This window comes from Muscardinus avellanarius (assembly GCF_963383645.1).
Source record: "Muscardinus avellanarius genome assembly, chromosome: 18".
Lineage (NCBI taxonomy): Eukaryota > Metazoa > Chordata > Mammalia > Rodentia > Gliridae > Muscardinus > Muscardinus avellanarius.
In genome coordinates, this window is record NC_137804.1 from 42,195,134 (window position 1) to 42,215,958 (window position 20,825).

The window sequence follows — 20,825 nt, forward strand, 5'->3', positions numbered from 1 at the left end:
TTGCCCTATGATGAGAGAAAAAGACCTAATAAGGATAACAATGCACACTCGCATGGCCTGCTGTATCTCACCTAATCCTCAAGGTAACCAAGCAGTAATACAGAATCCTTCTTCCAGACTTCAAACACAGGATGGGTTCTTTGAAGGGGATTGCTGCCCACAGGAGGCTCACAGATCTGTTGTGAAACGGAGCAAGACCAGCCTTCTCTTAAGCCCATTTAGTTGGAAAGTGTTAAAAGAGGGCCGGGCATGGTGGCATGTGCATGCAATCCCATTCATGGGAGGCTGAGACCGAAGTATTGTAGGTTTGAGGTCAGCCCCAGCAACTTGGCAGAACCCTATTTCCAAAAAAAAAAAAAAAAAAAAAAAAAAAAGTAGAGCTGGGGGTGTAGCTCAGAGAATGCCCTGGGTTCCAATATCAGTACTGCAAAAATAAATAAATAAATAAATAAAAATAAATAATAAGTAAAATTGGGCTGGGGGTGTGGCTCGGAGGTAGAATGCCCCTAGATTCAGTCTCCAGCATGAAAAAAAGAAAAAAGAGGCTCCAGAGAAGTAGTCCTATTTCTGGGGTTGCTGAAGAGCAGGAATCAGTAGGGACATACCCTCACTAACAGTGGTTAGGAAAGATGTGATCACTCTTTCCCCGTTTCACAGACCGAGGGAGAGGCACCCAGAGCTTCCTGTGCCTCTGGACAAGTGAGTGGAAGAATCTCCACCTGGCAATATACAGCCAGTGACAGAGCTGGCAGTGTGTTAGGAACTGGCACGATCTCTTTTGCTTCTTCAAAGGACCCACTTCAGTGGGCCCAGCTAGGCACGGTGGCACATGCCTGTAATCCTAGTACAGGAGGATTGCAGGTTCCAGGCTAGCCTCAGCTATTTAGTGAGGCCCTCCACGACTCAGTGAGACCGTTTCCAAAATAAAATAAAATAAGGCTGGAGGTGTAGCTCAGAGGTAGAATGCCCCTGGCTTCAATCCTCAGTACAAAATAAATGAACAGGTGGGTCCAGTTATGAATGACATTACACAGAGAAAAGGGCAGGTTCAGGCTGTGACCCACCCAAGGTCAGGCAGACAGCACCCGAACTTGGCAAATGGGGCACTAGCAGTGGGGACAAAGCCCTTGAGATTGAGTTAAAAAAAAAAAAAAGCAAGAAGCAGCATTTAAGAGTTCAGTGGCTGGTTCCCCGGTCACCACCATGTCCTGGCTTCCTGACAACTCCAACTTCGAGGCGCAATCTGCCTTAGAGGCATTTTTATGGCCGTGGCCGCTTTCCCCAGCCTGCGGCCCTCTGACCCGGGGGTGCCCCTGTTCTCTAACGACGAAGGGCAGCGCGTCCAGCCAGGTCACCCAGGGCCAGGTCACACGAGGGAGCCCCACCTGTGCGCGCCTGGCCCGGGCAGGGCCCGCACCGCTGGGGCCCGAGCCGTCTAAAGGGGCGGGGGCGACGCCCGGCCGCCGTTACCGCCCCACGCACCGGCTGCTCCGGGCTCGGGAGGAATGAATGGACGAGTGACCCGCTCATCCCTTCGGGCGCGGCCCGCCCTGCCCAGCTTGGGCACTGAGAAAAAGGGTCGCCGAGCCCGAGGCCACCGACCGCCCCCCAAGGCTCGGCGGGCACCGGGCCGAGTTGACGGCGCCATCTCGGGGCCCCGGGCCAGTCGAGCCGAGACCGACCCCACCGCCTCCGGGCCACCCACCGCCGCAGCCGGGGTCTGGGCCTCACCCCGAGCCCTCCGCGCGCGGAGCCGCCCCCGCCTCCGCCGCCTCCGCCGCCGCCGCCGCCTTCGCCTCCTCAGGCGCAGCCGCCGCGGGAGGCGGAGACATGCAAATTAGCCAACGGTCTCCGCAGCACCGCCCCGCGCAGGCGCAGACACAGGCTGCCGCCTCCGCCCCTTACTGCGCAGGCGCAGGCTGCCACCGCCTCCCCCTCCTGCGCAGGCGCAGACTGACACCACCTTCCCTCCCCCCTCCTGCGCAGGCGCGCTGCCACCGCCCCTCCTGCGCAGGCGCACTGCCCGCTTCTTCTGGGCGAACGCTCCCTGCTGGGGGAGGCGACGGCGGTGAGCGGCCCAGGAAGGGCGGCAGAGACGCTGCCCCGACACCCACTCTGTGGCCCTTTGGGCTTTACCTGCGCGTGCAGCCACCCGTGGCAACCCAGGAGCGACCTGACGGGCTCGGAGGCCGAGGGAGGCGGCCCCGCTGCGCCTGCGCATGTACGGCGGCCGGAAGGGGCCGGAGGCGGAGCCGCGGGTGACAGCTGCGAGCCCCACCCACGTGGCTTCGCGGACCGGGTGAGAAGCGGCTGCCCATCTCAGTCGCTGGAGCTCCAGGGCTGGGTGGCGGGGTGGGGTTGGTGACCGTGGTGCGCCCCTCGGGATGTTGGCTCTGGGGGAGGAGAGAATCTTACAGAAACCACTGGGAGCCCAGACGCTTCCCGGAGTCTTAGCGTTCATCATATTCCTTAGGCACCTGTGTGCTGAGTGCGTGAGGCGTGTCGGGCAGGGAGGCTAGAAGGTAAAAGCAAATAGGTGAACCACGTCGCTCTAGACACAAGCGATGCTGTGTTACGGGGTAGGGCAGAGTGGTCTTGAAGAGTGTCCCTTGGGTAGCTGGCAAGGATGAGGGAGAGGCAAGGGTGCCCAGTTAGGAAAGATTATGAGAGAAAGTGCTGGTAAGAAGACTGTGTTTGGTTCTAAGGGCATTGGGAAGCTACTGTAGGGTTTCAGGCAGGTGAATCAGGTGGGCTTTGTGTGTACCTTCTGGTGCAGGGCGTGGCAGGAAGGCAAGTGAAGCTACTCATGGGTGGTCTACCTGCATTCGCGCGCGCAAACACACACACACACACACACACACTCATATTGTCACACCAGTATCTGTGTTAAATTTCATTTGCAATGTGGTTGTATAAGAGAAGGATGTGGTGGTGCAACACCTGAAATCCCAGTACTTGGGAGGCTGAGACAGGAGGATCGCAGGTTCAAAGACAGCCTCAGCAATTTAACCAGGCCCTAAGCAATTTAGTGAGACCTTGTTCCAAAACAAATGAGACTGGGGGTGTAGCTTGGAAGTAGAATGCCCTTGAGTTCGATCCCCACTACCACCACCACCAAAAAAGAAAGAAAAAAAAAAGAAGAAAAGAAAAAGCTGGGCGTGGTGGTACACCCCTGTAATCCTAGTACTTGGGAGGCTGAGACAGGAGGGTCACAGGTTTGAGGACAGCCTCTGTAGTATGATTCTCATCAGCCTAGTGAGACCCTGTTTCAAAATAAAATAAAAAATAGGGCTGGGGGTGTAGCCCGGAGGTAGAACGCTCTGGGGCTCAATCCAAAAAGGGCCTTTGAGGGCTTGGGGGGATTTAGGCTGAATATCTCTAGAAAAGAAGTCTTGAGGTCTGGAACATAATCCAGCATACTCCAATGTACCTGTGTGCCAATGGCAAACACAGATAAATGTGGCAAAAGACTACAGTTGATAAAGCTAGGTGAAGGATATAAAATGTTTCTTGCCAAGTTACTATAAGTTTAAACAGAAATATATATTAAAGAAACTTGGAACTAATTTCAGAATGCAAAGTTAGCATTACTGTTATAAATAAGGCAGGTGTGTGTGTGTGTGTGTGTGTGTGTGTGTGTGTGTGTGTGTGTAACACAGGGGATTGAACCCAGAGACATTCTACCTCCAAGCTGCACCACCAGCCCTATTTTTTTATTCTTCATTTTGAAACAGAGTCTTACTAAGTTGCCTAGGGCCTCACTAAGTAGCTGAGGCTGGCTGGGAACATCTCAGCCTCCCAAGTACTGGGATTACAAGTGTGCTGCCACCACACTCAGTTTATTCTTTATTTTGAAACAGGATCTCACTAAATCGCAGAAGACCTCACTAAGTAGCTGAAGCTGGCCAAGAACCTGTAATCTCCTGTCTCAGCCTCCCAAGTACTGGGATTAAAAGTATATGCTACCACACCTGGCTTTAATTCTTTCTTTTCTTTTCTTTCTTTCTTTCTTTTTCTCCCTTTCTTTCTTTCTTTCGCGGGTTTGGGGATGGAACCCAGAGGCATTTACCTCTGAGCTACACCCCCAACCCTATTTTTTATTCTTTTATTTTGAAACAGGGTCTCACTAAGTTGCAGAGGGTCTCACTAAGTAACTGAGGTTGGCCACACCCGGCTGATATGTTTGTTTTAAAAAGGAAAAAAGAGCCAGGTGTGGTGGTTCATGCTTGTAATCCCAGCATTTGGGAGGCTGAGACAGGAGGATCGCAGGTTCACAGCCAGCCTCAGTTACTTAGTGAGGCCCTCTGCAATTTAGTGAGACCCTGTTTCAAAATAAAGAATAAAAAGGGAAGAGGGGGGAAGTTCAGTAGAAAAGTGCCCTTGGGTTCAATCCAGTTTGAAAAAAAGGAAGGAAGGAAGGAAAAAGGGAGGGAGAATGGGAAGGAATGAAGGAAGGAAGGAAGGAAGGAAGGAAGGAAGGAAGGAGTTGCTCACCTCTGTTAGGATATGGGACGGAGTGAGGCCTGTTCCCCTTAGCTACAAAAGGAAGACACCAAGTATTAAGTGTTAATAACCCAACCGGCACCCCACACACACAACAGCCAGGGCTGGTGGCTGCTTCCTGGACTGTGCAGATGGAGAACATTCCATTGTCATAGAAAGGTCCACAAATACTGAGGCTGAGTTCTTGGAATGGCGACTTCTCAAGTCAAAGAGGCAGGTGTGCTCGGTTTCTTTTCTGAAGACTTGAGATCAAGAAGGGGACTTTCTTCCTCACCAGCCCTTATCAGGGTCCATTTCTGTCCTGGCTCTGCCCCTTCCCATGCCCATGGTGCTGAGGCTCCAGCCCAGAACCTTGCCTGTAGTTAAAATGGCTGGGTTAAGTTGGGCGTAGTGACACACACCTGTAATCTCAGGTACTAGGGAGACTAAGACAGGAGGATCACAAGTTCGAGGACAGTCTCAGTAAGCAGTGAGACTCTCATCAATCTAGTGAGACCCTGTTTCAAAACAAAACTAAAATAGGGCTGGGGATGTAGTGTGGAGGTAGAATACCCCTGGGCTCCATCCCCAGTACCACACATACACACAAAAAATGTCTGGCTTATAGCTCAGTGGTAGAGTGCTTGCCTGGCATGTGCAAGGGCCTGAGTTTCATCCCTGGCAATGCCAAAGGAAAAATGTAGGAGTCTGAGGTTTCCCCTCCCAACTGTATTGAAGCTTAATATATATCATGCATAAATTGTACCATATATGTTAAGGAACATATTTGTATATTTTTGTTATACGAATTGAAGACTAAGATTACATATGCCTATGTTGCTATGTTACATAATATTAATCACAGTCACCTTAGCTAACATATTCATTATCTTTTTTTGTGTATGTGGTACTGGGGATGGAACCCAGGGGCATTCTACCTCTGAGCTATACCCATACCCCTATTTTTATTCTTTAATTTTTTTTTTTTTTTTTTTTGGTGGTACTGGGTTCCTGGAAGCCCTTCTACCTCCGGGCTACACTCCCAGACCTATTTTTACATTTTTATTTGGAAACAGGGTCTCCTAAGCCAGCGCGCGCCGCTGGCTTCGAACCTGCGCGATCCTCCTGTCTCTGCCTCCCAAGCGCAGGGATTACAAGTGTGTGCCACCACGCCCGGCTTTATTCTTTAATTTTGAAACAGGATCTCATTAAGTTGTGGAGGGCCTCACTAAGTAGCTGAGGCTGACTGTGAACCTGTGATTCCCCTGTCTTAGCCTCCCAAGTACTGGGATTACAAGCGTGCACCACCACACCCGGCCCAGCTGTGAGACCCTGTTTCGAAACATAAAATAAAAAGGAATGGGGGACTGGGGTGTAGCTCAGAGGAGAGTATCCCTAGGTTCAATACCCAGTAACACACACACACACACACACACACACACACACACAAGTACATACAAACATACGCACACATACACATGGGGCTGGGCTCAGGGTAGATAGCCACTGGGTTCAATTTCTTGTTCAAAAAAAAAATCTAAGCTGGGCATGGTGGCACACGCTAGTAATCCTAGCATTCAGGAGGCTGAGACCGGAGGATTGCGGTTTGCAGACAGCCTCAGCTAGTGAGGCCCTGTGCAACTCAGTGAGACCTGGGTTCAAAATAAAGAATAAAAAATAGGGCAGGGGGTGTAGCTCAGAGGCCGAATGCCCCCAGGTTTTATCCCCAGACTAAAAAAAAAAAAAAAAAAAAATATATATATATATATATATATATATATATATATATATATATATATATATATATCTCCTAATCTACTCTGGTAGTTAATGTCAAATATACTTATCCATAATAGTATGGATTCTATTTTGATGGATGGCAGGTAAGCCAGGTGTGGTGGCACACACTTGTAATCCCAGTACTTGGGAGGCTGAGACAGGAGGATCACACAGGTTCTAAGCCAGCCTCAGCAGCTTAGTGAGGCCCTCTGCAACTCAGTAACACCCTGTTTCAAAATAAGAAATAAGGTGGGTATGGTGGCGCACGCTTGTAATCCCAGCATTCAGGAGGCTGGGACCGAAAGATTGTGGTTCACAGACAGCCTCAGCTACTTAGTGAGGCCCTTTGCAACTTAGTGAGACCCAGTTTCAAAATAAAGAATACAAAATAGGGCAGGGGGTGTAGCTTGGAGGTCGAATGCCCCTGAGTTCCATCCCCAGACCTAGGGAAAAAATATATTCCTTATTTGTAGGTGTAGCTCAGATGTAGACTTCCTCTGGGTTCAATCTCTAGTACTGCAAAAAAAAAAAAAAGTATCTATGCACATCTACATATATGGAGCCTCACGCCTCTCTCTGTACTTCTGGAAGTTCTTGGGATATTGGGGTACTCTTCTTTTTTTTTGGGGGGGCGGTGGTGGTACTTGGGGTGGAACCTAGAAGCTTTCTACCTCTGGGCTACACTCCCAGACCTTTTTTATACTTTATTTGAAAACAGGGTCTCACAAAGTTGCTGAGAGCCTCACTAAGTAGCTGAGGCTGGCTTCGAACCCGTGTGATCCTCCTGTATCAGCCTCCCAAGCGCGGGGATTATAAGTATGCGCCACCACGCCTGGCTAGGGGTACTCTTCTTTCCTGTGACCTGGATGGTAAGAGCTTCTTGAGGGTCATCACAGGACTCTGGCCCCTGTACAGTGCTCCGTACATGGTGTTTTCCAGGTGACCAGGTGCCACAGTTGCCCCGTGCCTTGGAGAGGTTGTCCTCGGGCCTTCGCAGCTCAGCAGGCAGAGATGGCCTCCAAGCGCATTGCCCAGGAGACCTTTGATGCGGCTGTGCGGGAGAACATTGAGGAGTTTGATATGGGGCCAGAGGAGGCAGTGAAGGAGGCCGTGGAGCAGTTTGAATCGCAAGGTAGGCAGTGCTCTTGGCTCTTTGATGCCAGAGAGTCTGAGCCAGACTCCCGTCCTTCTGGCCGGAAGCTGGCTTCCTGCAAGCTCCATCCCCGCACTGGCCCCAGCTGCGCTGGGCAGGGTCCTCCTCCTCTTTGCCTCCACCTCACAAGGACATTTCTGAGCCACTCCAGGTCTCGTTTTCTTGGTCATTTCCTTGAAGGATTTTTCCCCAACCCTGGGACCCAGGGTTGCCCTTCCCCTGCCCACCTCTCCCTAGCTTGAGCTCAGAGTGGCAAAGGGTGGCAGTCCCCAGCCATGGAAGCAGGTGATATGCCCATGACAAGCCATGAAAGAGAGGGGGTATTTCAGAGCCCCTGCCAGCCTGAGCAGGAGCCAGAGGGTTACAGCAGCCAGTAAGAACCCATTTGGGGTCACCTATCATGCGCCAGGCCCTCGGGCAAAGGCCAGTTGCTGGGAATGAGCATCCATCTCCTCCTCTTGCCCCATCCTGAATCTGACTCCCCATTGGATGAGCCCAGTCAAGAGCCAGAGGGCAAAGGAGATAGGGTTCAGCCTCAGAAGTTGGCCTGCCAGGTGTGTAGTGGGAGTGTCCAGCTCAGTGGATGCTGGCAGGGGGCAGAAGGTCATGGGTCCCCGCACACGTCGTCCTGGCAGAATGTGCTGCCTGGCTGCCCAGAAGCAGCGTGTGGTGATGCAGCCTCCCGAGCAATGGCTGTTGCCACCCTGCTCCATTGCCTGGTGCAGACACGTAGCAACATACCCTCAGACCATCCCTGTGTCTGCGTGGCTCCTGGACCTGGCCTGTGCAGGAGCAGGTGGGTGAAGACCCTTGGAATGCCTCTAGAATAGGCGCTTCAGCAGGAGGGACGGAGTGACCCCACTGGCAGGCAGAGGCAGCAGCTGTCACTTGTTACTCCTGCCCCTGCAGGGGTTGACCTGAGCAACATTGTGAAGATCACACCTAAAGTGTCTGCAGAAGGCGCCCAGGAGCCTGTCCACGAGGTCCTGCAGGTAGGCGCGGGCAGCCTCATGAAGGCCCACATCCCCTGGAAAGGTCTTGGGGGTGCCTGGTGCAGGATGCAGGATGCAGGCTCTGAAGGTGGGTGGGTGGGTGGCTGCCCAGCATCTGCAGCCAGGTCTCCCCCAGCCCATTTGAGGACAGTGTAGCCCCTAGAGGACTGAGGTCATGTGAGACTGCTGCTCTGCAGCCAGCATCCCTGGCACGCTCCTGGTTGACCCCAGGTCTGAGAGCAGCGTCTCTGGCCTCCCAGCCTCCCAGTGTGAGACAGACAGGAATCACAGGAAGAGGGCAGAAGGCAGCCACTTGCTCAGCACCAGCTGTGTGTGTGTGTGTGTGTGTGTGTGTGTGTGTGTGTGTGTGTGTGTTTGAATCTGGGGGTATTCTACCTTCCAGCCCTATTTTTACTCTTCATTTTTTATTTATTTATTATTTTGGGGGGCAGGTCTGGGGATGGAACCCAGAGGCATTTGACCTCCAAGCTACACCCCCTGCCCAATTTTTTATTTTTTATTTTGAAACAGGGCCTCACTGAGTTGTGGAGAGCCTCACTAAGTAGCTGAGGCTGTCCACGAACTGCAATCCTCCTGTCTCAGCCTTCCAAATGCTGGGATTACAAGCGTGCGCCACCACGCCTGGCTTATTTTTACTCTATATTTTGAAATAGGGTCTCACTGAGTTGCAGAGGATCTGTCTAAGTAGCTGAGGCTAGCTGCGAACCTGCAATCCTCCTGTCTCAGCCTCCCAAGTACTGGGATTACAAGTGTGTGCCACCATGCCCAGCTCTCAGCACCAGCTGATTACCAACATTTATGAACAGTCCTGCAAGGCAGGTGGTGTCTTTGACTTAGAGGTGGAGCCGTGGAGGCCAGGGCTGGGCCCAGACCTCTCCTGTGACCCAAGCCGGGAAGGTGATGGTCCCAGGTGACTGCCTTCCTTGAGGTCGTCCATCAGGCTGGGCAGAACAGCTGAGGGCATGGTGCTGTACAGGGCGCTTTCCACCTGCCCACTTGCTCAAGCTCCAGATGACATCCATAGAGATGGGGCAGTTATCCACATTCCATAGGGGAGGAAACTGAGGCACCAGCAGACAGAAATGGCTCCCTTGGGATGGAAGCAGTGCAGTGACAGAGAGGAAGGTAGGGGCCAGATGTGGCGGCACATACCTGTACTCCTAGTACTTGAGAGACTGAGATGGGAGAATTATAGGCCTGCAGGCAGCCTCAGCAGTTTAGTGAGGCCCTCCACAACCTAGTGGACCCTCTTTCAAAAGTAAAAAAAAAAATAGATACTGGCGTGGTGGCGTACGCTTGTAATCCCAGCATTTGGGAGGCTGAGGCCGGAGGATCGCAGTTTGTGGACAGCCTCAGCTACTTAGTGAGGCCCTCTGCAACTCAGTGAGACCCTGTTTAAAAATAGAGAATAGAAGATAGGGCAGGGGGTATAGCTCAGATATCGAATGCCCCTGGGTTCCATCCCCAGACCCGCAATAAAATAAAATAAAATAAAAAGAGTCGGGCATGGTGGTGCACACTTGGAATCCCAGCATTTGGGAGGCTGAGACAGGAGGATCACAGTTCATGGTCAGCCTCAGCTACTTAGTGACGTCCTTTGCAGCTCACTGAGACCCTATTTCAAAATAAAGAATAAAAAATAGGGGTGGAGGTATGGCTCTGTGGCAAAATGCCCCTGGGTTCCATCCCTAGTACCACAAAAATAAAATAAAAAATAGAGCTGGATTTACTTCCCAAGTGCTGGGATTACACTCCCAGTACTCAGGAGGCCGAGGCAGGTTTGAAGCCAGACTCAGCTACTTAGCAAGGCTCTCCAAAACCTAGTGAGACCTGTTTCCAAATAAGAAATTTTAAAAATTGGGCTGGAGTTTTGCCTAGAGATAGAATGCCTCTGAGTTCAACCCCCAGTACCACACATAAAATCCATCCATCCATCCATCCATCCATCCATAAGAAATAGCCAGGCATGGTAGTGCACACCTATAATACTAATACGTGGGAGGCCGAGGACAGGAGGATCACAGGCTCAACACTAACTTCAGAAACTTAGTGAAGCTGTCAACCACTTAGTGAGATTCTGTTTCAAAATAATAAAGCCGGGCATGGTGGCGCACGCTTGTAATACCATCATTTGGAAGGCTGAGACCCGAGGATCGCAGTTCACGGATAGCCTCAACTACTTAGTGAGGCCCTTCACAACTCAGTGAGACCCTGTTTTAAAATAAAGAATAAAAAATTGGGCAGGGGTATAGCTTGGAAGTTAAATGCCTCTGGGTTCCATCCCCAGACCCGAAAAAAATAATAATAATAATAAAATAAGGCCAGGCGTGGTGGCGTACGCTCGTAATCCCAGCATTTGGGAGGCTGAGACAGGAGGATTGCAGTTTGAGGACAGCCTCAGCTACTTAGTGAGGCCCTCCGTAACTTATTGAGACCCTGTTTCAAAATAAAGAATAAAAAATAGGACATGGGGTGTAGCTCGGAGGTTGAATGCCCCTGGGTTCTATCCCCAGAACCGCAAAATAAATAAATAGATAAATTAAATAAAATAAAAATAGGGCTGAGCATGTAGCTTGGAGGTTGAATGCCTCTGGGTTCTATCCCCAGAACTGCAAAAATAAATAAATAAATAAATAAATAAATAAATAAATAGGGCTGAGCATGTAGCTCGGAGGTAGAAAGCCCCTGGGTTCTATCCCCAGTGCTGCAAAACAATAAAAAAAAATAATATAAATAAATAAAAATAAGCCAGGCATGGTGGCCCACGCTTGTAACCCCAGTACTTGGGAGGCTAAGACAGGAGGATCGTACAGGTTTGAAGCCAGCCTCAGGTACTTAGTGAGGCCGTCAGCAACTTAGTGAGAGCCTCTTTCCAAATATAAGTCTGGGAGTGTAGCCAAAAGTAGAAAGCCTCTGGGTTCCCTCTCCAGTACCACAAAAATATAATAATAATAATTAAGAAAGGAATAAAGGGAAGGAAGGAAGGGAAAGGAGGGAGGGAGGAGTGAAGGGAGGAAGGAAGGATGGATGGAAGGCAGGCAGGCAGGCTGGGGTATAGCTTGAGAGTAGAATGGCCGTGGTTTTAATTCCCGGTACCACACACACACACACACACACACACACACACACACACACACACACACACACGGTGGAGCATGTCCCTTGTCTCGGCTGTGAGGAGGCCGAGGCACAGATAGCTTGAGTCCAGAAGCTCCAGGCCAGCACAGGTCGCAGTGAGACCCCTGGGGGTTGGAGGCAGAGCCAGCCTGGGGCATAGAGCCAGCGCTGCCTGAGAGTGAGGCGCTGAGCGCCCCTGCCCTGCAGAGGCCCTTTGAGTGCTTCCTCCTTGCTGTCTGTGCTGGGGATGGAACCTAGGACCTTCCCATGCCAGGCAGGTGCTGACCCCTGAGCTGCGCCCAGCCCCTGGCTTATTTTATTCTCTTACATTGTAACATGCTCGATTAGATCTACAAACCCAAGGTTGGGAAGGGCTGGCTGATGATAAGTATCTGCCTTTTATGGAGTCAAGGCCAAGTCAAACCTCTTGGCTGATGGCTCCTGCCAGGTGCCCTCGCCAGGGCTGGCAGGTCTCAGAAGCTTGGGGCGGGCAGTTTCATCTCTGGCCTGTGCTGAGGCCTGTCCTGAGGGCACGTCATCCAGCGGCAGCCAGCCTGGTCTGCTCTGTTAACGTTGCCCCACCCCCACCCCGCGGCTGAGTTTGATTCGGGTACATCAACTGTGTGTGCAGTGTGGTTTCATTTGGCAGATGCTTAGTAAATATTTGTGGAGTGAATAAGAGGTACCGCACAGAGACATCCAGCCAGGTGGGGCTGCTCGCTCCCGCCCTCCTCTGAGAGCAAATGATGGCGCTGCATTGGTTAGTTACGCCGTGTAACAACCGCACCGTGGCCTTTTCATTGCTTCTCATTATTCTCTGCCTGGTCGGGCTCACCTGAGGCCTCTCCAAGGGAGCCAGGGCTGGGATGTCCGTAGGTCTGTAGTCTCAAGTGCAGTTCCTTCGCAGGGACAATGATGGTTAGGCCCTTCTCTCTAACTGCCTGTGGTCTCTGACACTCAAGGCTCCGAAAAGGTATAGGCGTGGGCAGACATGGTGGCGCATGCCCGTCACCCCAGCTACTCCAGAGCCTGAGGCAGGAGGATGGCAAATTTGAGGCCAGCCTGGACAACTTAGTGAGACTCTGCCTCAAGATAAGATGAAAAAGGATGGGGGGTGCAGCTCAGTGGTGGAGCGCCCCTGGGTTTAACCCTGAGCACTGCAAAAAAAAAAAAAAAAAAAGTAAAAGAAAAGTACAGCTGTGGAAAGCGCCTGGCTAGAGCTGGTACCACATCTCCATCCCAGGCTCAGACCCTGGGAGGGGAGCCCGCAACACATAGGCACAGCCACCATGACCCTGAGGTGGCACGGGGCCAAATTGACATAGGGCTTATCCCTCACTTCCCAGGCCCTGGGTGACCTGCAGGAGGCCGTGGCCAGCTCTTGCGCCCAGGCTGTGTCAACCCACCTCTCCCGCTTCTGTGACCAGTGCAAGCAGGACAAAGCCTGTCGCTTCCTGGCAGCCCAGAAAGGGGCCTACCCCATCATCCTGGCGGCCTGCAAGCTGGCCATGGCTGGCGACCAGGGCCTCCTGCTCCAGGCCCTCAGTGCCCTGTCGGCGCTCATCAGTGGCCAGCCCGACCTCCTGGACACCCAAGGCCTGCAGCTACTGGTGGATACCCTGGCTCGGCACAGTGGCGAGGCCACTCTGACCTGCTCCGGACTCCGCTGCGTGCGACACGCCTGCCTGAAGCACGAGCAGAATCGGCAGGGCCTGGTGAAGGCTGGCGTGCTGCCCCTGCTGACCAATGCCATTGTCCGGCACGGCCAGCAGCCTGACGTGGTCAGGGAGGCCTGCCTGGCCCTGCGCATCATGACCTTCGATGATGATATCCGTGTGCCCTTCGGCCACGCCCACGACCATGCCAAAATGATTGTGCAGGAGAACAGAGGCCTGAAGGTGCTCATCGAGGCCACCAGAGGTAGGAACAGCAGCGGTCAGGGGCACAGTGAGCCGGTGGCTATGGCCAGAGCAGGGAATGGCTCTGCCCGAGCACATATGGGCCCCTAGAAAGACCCATGCCAAAAAAAAAGATGATGAACATCAGGCCTAGGACTGCCTCAGGCATGGCTGGCTCCAGGCCCTACTTGATTGTGGCTTCACGCACACGGCTGCCCTAGTGGAAATGAGCCCAGGCAGTTCCTGGTGGACGTGATAGAGGTCTGCATCAGTACCTGCCCATGGGCGCCAGGGTGGGTGTCGGCCCGTCCCTCTGAGCTTCGCCTACAGTGCTGGCGTTGCATTTCGCCCACGTTAGCTTGGCCCGTGTGCCCCTCTGTTGCTTCCTGTTGCACTTCGAAAAGTCATTCCCACCCCAAGACCATAAAAATAGTCTCAGATGTTTTATTTTAGCCGTATTATGGTTTTCTTTTTTTAGGTGAGACTGTCAGCCTGTCTGGAGTTTATTTGGACTCCAGTGGAAGGGTGGAGGGGGATGGTGCTGGCGGCCCCTGCAGCAGCCAGCAGGGGGCAGTGCAGGCCGGGGCTGCCCGTAGACCCCAGTGCCACCTGGGCCTCCACGCCCAGGCCTGGCCCTCTCCCAGTGCCCCTGCCCTAACAGTGCCCTTCTCTCCTCCAGCCTTCACCGACAACCCTACAGTCCTGGGTGACCTGTGCGGCACCCTGTCCCGCCTGGCCGTCCGCAATGAGTTCTGCCAGGAGATCGTCGACCTCGGGGGCCTCAGTGTCCTTGTGACTCTGCTGGCCGACTGCCACAACCACCAGGTGGGCCCAGAGCCAGAGGGTGTGAAGCTTGTTCCCTCCTTGTTCCCCTGATGAGGGCTGTTGGCCCCCTGGGTCCAGCCAGGACAGATCACCACATCTGCCAACCCAGAACTGAAGTTTGGTTGTACTAGTCCAAGGTTTTGTAGCCCAAAAAAAACCTACCTGCCTTCTTGTACTTTTTTTTTTTGTACTGGGAATTGAAACCAGGGGCATTCTACCTCTGAGCTACACCCCCAATCCTTTTTTTTTTTTTTTTGCAGTCTTGGGGATAGAACCTAGGCGTATTCTACCTCCTAGATACACTGCAGCCCTATTTTTTTTATTCTTTATTTTGAAATAAGGTCTCACTAAGTTGAGGAGGGCCTCACTAAATAGCTGAGGCTATCTGCAAACTGTGATCCTACTGTCTCAGCCTCCCAAATGCTGGGTTACAAGTGTGCACTCCATGCCTGGCTTCCCAGTTCTATTTTTTATTCTTTATTTGGAAACAGAGTCTCACTAAGTTGTAGAGGGCCTCACTAAGTAGGTGAGTCTGTCCACAAACCTTTGATCCTCCTGTCCTAGCCTCCCAAGTACTGGGATTACAAGTGTGTGCCACCATGCCTGGCCCTGGTCCTGTATTTTATTTTTATTTTGAAACAGGGTCTCACTAGGCTAATGAGAGTCTCAGTTTTGCTTAGGCTGTCCTCGAACCTGCAATTCTCCTGTCTCAGCCTCCCAAGTGTTGGGATTATAGGTGTGTGCTACCATGCCCAATTTGTTATTCTTTATTTTGAAAAACGATCTCACCAAGTTGCCTAGGCTGTCCATGAACCTGTGATACTCCTGTCTCGGTCCCCCAAGTATTGGAATTACAGGTATGTGCCACCATGCCTGGCTCATTTTTCTTTTTCCTTTTTCTTTTTGGCGGTGCTGGGGAGGAGCCAGGGCCTATCACTGGGCTGCTGCCCACTCTCCTTGGGCCCTGCTGTCCTGAGGAGGGTAGGGGGTCCGGCCGCCTGAGCACCTGGCTTGGACTAGGTTTCTGCATCAGCAGCCTCCCTTCCCTTCTCCATGTAGCAGCCAGAGACTACTCTATGCAGGCCACCCTCACTGTCCAACAGAACTGCCCTGGGCCCTGGGCCACAGCCCTAGATGCTCAGCCACAGGCAGGGCAGGGATGGCGGTGACTGGGCCTCGCCCTCCGTGCAGGACCTTGTAAAGCAGGTGCTGAGTGCCCTCGGGGCCATTGCGGGCAACGACGATGTGAAGGACGCCATCGTCCGTGCCGGCGGAGCAGAGTCCATCGTGGCCGCCATGACCCGGCACCTGGCCAGTCCTCAGGTACCACTCCGGCAGTGAGGGTGGGGGCTCTGGGTGTCCTGGTTCACTGCCTACACCCCAGGAACTTTGTTGGACCAGGGCCCTCCTCACCCCGAGAGCCCAGCCATTGCCCGGTCGCCCTGCGGCCATAGTGAGCTGATGGGGGTCTCAGGGCCGGGGTTCTGGCCTCTACTCATGCCCTCCCTCCCTGCAACCCTACAGGTGTGTGAGCAGAGCTGCGCCGCCTTGTGTATGCTGGCCCTGCGGAAGCCAGAGAATAGCCAGGTTATCATGGAAGGCGGAGGGGCCCTGGCAGCGCTGCGGGCCATGAGGGCGCACCCCCAGGTGTCCAGTGTGCAGGTGGGGGATGGGTGAGGACTGAGGAGGGAGGGGGCAGTGGGGCGGAGAGTGCCTGGCAGGCGTGTGGGGCAGGGGACATATGGGGTGGGGGGGCAGGAGCTGGTGTGCAGGTGGGGGTGGGTAGACATTGGGGTCAGGAGGGGGTGTAGGCAGGGGATGTGTGGGGCTGGAGGTCTGGGACAGGAGGGGCCATGGGGCAGGAGGCTGGTGTACAGGCAGCAGCTGGGGCCCCTTCCATCACGACCCGAGCCCACAGGGCCTCCTTCCTCCTTATCTTCAGAATTTTGCTAAGCTCACCCAGGACACCTCCTTTCCTGTCCTTTTGCACTGTCTTTTCTGGGGTCCTGGGGATGGAACCCAGGAGCTCATACATGCCAGGCAAGTGCTAACCACTGAGCCACACCACGGCCCTTCTTTTAACTTTGTTCTGAGACTGGGTCTCACTAAGCTGCCCGGGCTGGTGCAGGGTCCTCTAGCACGACAGGTTCAGTCCCATAGGGAATTTTGCTACAGGAGGATACGTATAGCTTCCAGGCAAATGCAATGTCGTCTTACAGCAAAAACTTGGGGAGACTGTGGGTTGGTATCTGTGGGAGGTCCTGGAACCAGTCCTGATGGTTGGCTGTAACTGAGAAACAGCCTGGTGCGCACTACCCACATCCCATAGTCTGGGAGCCCCCATTCCCAGGCGCCTACTCCCTGGCTCTGGGCCAGCCTCAGGGGACTGGGGACAACCACTTACATGTCTGAGGTGGAGTCTAACATCTGAGAGGGGTGCCAGATGCTGCCCTGAACCATCCCTGCCCTCCACGCTTCCTTGAGGGTGCAGTGGAAAGGTGGGCCTGGCCGGTGTAGCATCTAGCTGCCACAGCCCCCTCGGGGCCCAGAGGTCAGAGTGGACCCCATCCCAGGAGCTCAGAGCCTGGATCTCCCACAGAAACAGGCCTGCATGCTGATCCGCAACCTGGTGGCCCGGAGCCAGGCCTTCTCGAAGCCCATCCTGGACCTGGGAGCCGAGGCACTCATCACACAGGCCCGCACCGCCCACCCGGATTGTGAGGACGTGGCCAAGGCCGCCCTTCGGGACCTGGGCTGCCACGTTGAGCTCCGGGAGCTATGGACAGGCCAGAAAAATGACCTGGCGCCGTGACCCCAGGCGCAGTCGGACTGTGACCTCGGTGAGTTGCATGACTCAGGAACGAAGAGAGAGTGAGACCTGTCCCTTTGCCCGCCACCATCCATGCCCCTGCGACACCAGGTGTTTTCTGGCGGGCACTGAGCAAAGGCTGTGTGGTGGAGGGCGTGGGTGGTCAGCCCCAGCAGTGTCAGCTCTGTGGTCCTGCCTTTCCCAGGCCCTTCCCAGCATTCCACTGCCCGCCTGGCGCTCAGCAGCCACTGCCTCAGAGCAGAGCCGGCTCGCAGGACTGGGGCCCTGAAGCTGCCTCCTCATTTTTTGCCTGTGAAAAGGGTCCCAGACCCCCAGGCTCATCTGTCCCCAGGGTCTGGACATCTGTGTATCTGGTAATAAAGGACTGTTGGAGGGGTCTCCTCTGTAGCTCAGCTGAGTGTGCAGGGCTACAATGGTGGTCTCAGAGAGCAGGCGGGAGGGACATTGGCAGAAGTCACCAGGAAAAGCAAAGGAGGTTGGAGAACAGCCAGGCACACGACCTGCTGTCATCCTGAGCCAGGCAGGCGCCAAGACCTGGCCAGGGTCATTGTTCCCAGTACGCGGCCACACTAGGCCCAAGGCTCAGCGTGCAGCCTCTCACTGCCCTGTGGCCTTGGGCAAATGACAGGACCTTTCTGTGCTTCAATTTTTTTTAATTTTTTTTTATTTTAATTTTAATTTTTTTGGTGGTACTGGGGTTCCTGGAAGCCCTTCTACCTCTGGGCTATACTCCCAGACCTATTTTATATTTCATTGGGAAACAGGGTCTCACTGAGTTTCCGAGAGCCTCACTAAGTAACTAAGGCTGGCTCCGAACCAGCGCGATCCTCCTGTCTCTGCCTCCCAAGCGCGGAGATTACAAGCGTGCGCCACCACGCCCGGCTTAATTTTTTAATTTTTAATTTTTTTGTACTGGAGATTGAGTTCAGGGGCATTCTGCCTCTGAGCTACACTCCCAGCCATATTTTTAATTCTTTATTTTGAAACAGGGTCTCAAAAGTTACAGAGGTCCTCACTAAGTAGCTGAGGATGGCTGCGAACAGTGATTCTCCTTTCTCAGCCTCCCAAGTACTGGGATTACAAACTTGCACCACCATGCCTGGCTCCCAGGCCTTTTTTTTTTTTTTTTTTTTTTCATCTGTCCTGGGGATGGAACCCAGGGGCATTCTACCTCTGAGCTATACACCTAGCCTTATTTTTTATTCTTTATTTTGAAACAGGGTCTCACTGAGTTGCAAAGGGATTCACTAAGTAGCTGAGGCTGTCCTCAGCTGAATGCCCCTGGGTTCAATCTCCAGTACTAACAAAAACAAAAAAACAGAAAAAGTGGCCAGGTGCAATGGGACAATCTGTGATCCCAGTACTTGGGAAGCTGAGACAGGAGGATTGTAGGCCCAAGGCCAGCCTCAGCAATTTAGTAGACACTGTTTCAAAATAAAGAATAAAGCCAGGTGTGTCACACACGCTTGTAATCCCAGGGTTTGGGAGGCTGAGACAGGAGGATCACACAGGTTCGAAGCCAGCCTTAGTTACTTAGTAAGGCTCTTGGAAACTCAGTGAGACCCTGTTTCCAAATAAAGTATAAAATAGGTCTGGGAGTATAGCCTGGAGGTAAAAAAGCTCCTGGGTTCCACCCCCAGCAACACACACACACACACACACACACACACACACACACACACACTATATACATATATATATAAAGGGTTGAAGGTAGGCGATGAGGCCCCTCTGAGGGGTGCCAGGTTGGGCACGTGTTGGGTCCCTGGACACTGCACCACCCCTGTGGTGTCCCGACCCTCACTGGCTGGGTCTCTCCAGCAGTCCCAGCTCCTCTCTGAGCCTCTGTCTTCCCATGTGGCATGGACCTCATCACATCTGTGCCCATTACCCAGTGCCCGGTGTTCTGAGGCCCCTGGCAGCCCTCCTGCGCTGCAGCTCAGAGGTCACGTCACGGACACCGCGCAGCTCACATATCCCAAGTCAGCGGGGTTGGGGAGCAGCCTGTGGTCTCTTGGGTGCCAACACCTCCTCCTACACCCCAAGGCCTCTCTTCCCTCCATCTCCCTCTTGCTCAGCCCTCCCCTTGCTGCAGAGCTCCCCTTCTCTCCCACAGGGCCTGAATTCACCCCGTCTGTGACCTCAGGACAGGGCCTCTCCTGAGGCTCTGGTTTCCATGGAAATCAGCCAGTGCAAAGGGCTGGAGTGGAGGGCACCTCCCTGCTTCCCCTCCCTGCAGTGTCCAACCTTCCCGCCAGCTGGAGGGGCCCTGCCCACTCTCAGGGCAGACAGGAACCTCAGACAGGCCCCTGCGCTGGCCCCAGACACCTGCTCATCTATGGCATGGGTGCTACTGGGGTATTCCCCAAGAAGCCTGAGGCACAGGCCCTGTCATCACCCCTTACTTGCTTCCCACCAGCCCATGGGCTTCCAGCTGTCCTCCATGTAAAACCCCAGAGGCTCGGCATGGCCTGGGCTTTGCCGTCTTCCCAGCCACACTGGCCTCCCCACCCCAGGGCCTTTGCACAGGTCAGGCCCTCAGCCTGGAGCACCCTCCGCAGCGCTCCCCATGGCCGGCTCCACCTGCCTCCAGGCTTCCTCTTCTGTCGCCCTTTGAGGAAAGCCCTGTCCTAGCAGCCCTCATTGGTAAGGTCACCTCATTAGGGAGGCCTCCTTTCTTTCCTGCCTTCCTCATCTGTTAGCTGGCTCTGGGCAGGCCCTTGTCCCCTGCTGTGCTCAGCTTCCTGTACATGTTTTTGAACCACACCTGAATCAACCTAAGAAGCCCGGGGGAGGAAGGTGGGTAGAGGAAAGGCCTCTGTGGGCCAACGTCTTCGCCTGGGCTCCCAGCCAGCTGCTCTGGGAGGCGGGAGCTCCACTCTATCAGTCTGCCCCACCTGGACCTGAGGAAATGGGCGTCTTTGCTGGGTGCCCCCAACCCAGACGGGGTGGATCTGCCTGAGACATTTTACTGGAGTTGGTTGGCAGGCCTGGGCTCCCATCCCTGCTGGCAGTTCCCCTCCATGAGCCTTAGCTGCTCATCTGACCTGGGGCTGGGGCTGTCACTGCAGGGATGAGCCATCAACATATGGTGCCCCTCCTCCAGGGAGCACTTTCTGTCCTTGAGAGCTGACAGGAGAGGAGTGCGGGCACCTTCAGGCTGTGCCTTGACTGCTGTGCACCCAGGGACAAGGGCCTGGCTTCTCTGAGCCGAGTGATGCACCTGGACCTTGGTCTGGCTTCACAGTCCTCATGGCCCTGTCCACATGGCTCCGTCCATCCAGGGAAGGGCGCAGGGTCCTGGTAACACCACCACTGTCTTCTCATTGCCAGAGGTTGTGGCTGTGTACTCCAATTTCCAGATAAGAAAGCGGCTGACTGAGCCCAGCATGATAGTGCACACTTGTAATCCTAGTATTGAGAGGCTGAGGATCCCAGGTTCAAGGACAACCTCAGTAAGTATTGGGACTCATCAACCTCGTGAGACCCTGTTTCAAAATAAAAATAAAATAGGGCTGGGGGTGTAGCTCGGAGGTAGAATGTCCCTAGGTTCAATCCCTAGTCCCAGTAAAAAAGTTTGACCCCCATTCAAGAGGCCACACAGAATGAGGCTCCAGCTCAGTCTTCCTTCCCCCACCCTCACTGCCATTGCCTGACCTCAAAGGGCTTCGAGCTCAATTGACACTGCATCTGGCCTGGGACCTCAGAAAGCCTGGAGGCAGAGAGTG

General features: G+C 53.8%; 1 protein-coding gene across 1 annotated transcript; it reads left to right on the top strand.

Moving 5' to 3' along the window:
* Positions 1-7,272: 7,272 nt before the first annotated feature.
* On the top strand, positions 7,273-17,079 carry ARMC6 (armadillo repeat containing 6; the record flags this gene model as incomplete). Its single annotated transcript, XM_080715908.1, has 7 exons — positions 7,273-7,393; positions 8,324-8,406; positions 12,891-13,464; positions 14,122-14,267; positions 15,420-15,590; positions 15,792-15,929; positions 16,867-17,079. 7 exons carry the CDS (start codon positions 7,273-7,275, stop codon positions 17,077-17,079), a joined length of 1,446 nt encoding a protein of 481 aa, XP_080572034.1.
* Positions 17,080-20,825: the final 3,746 nt, after the last annotated feature.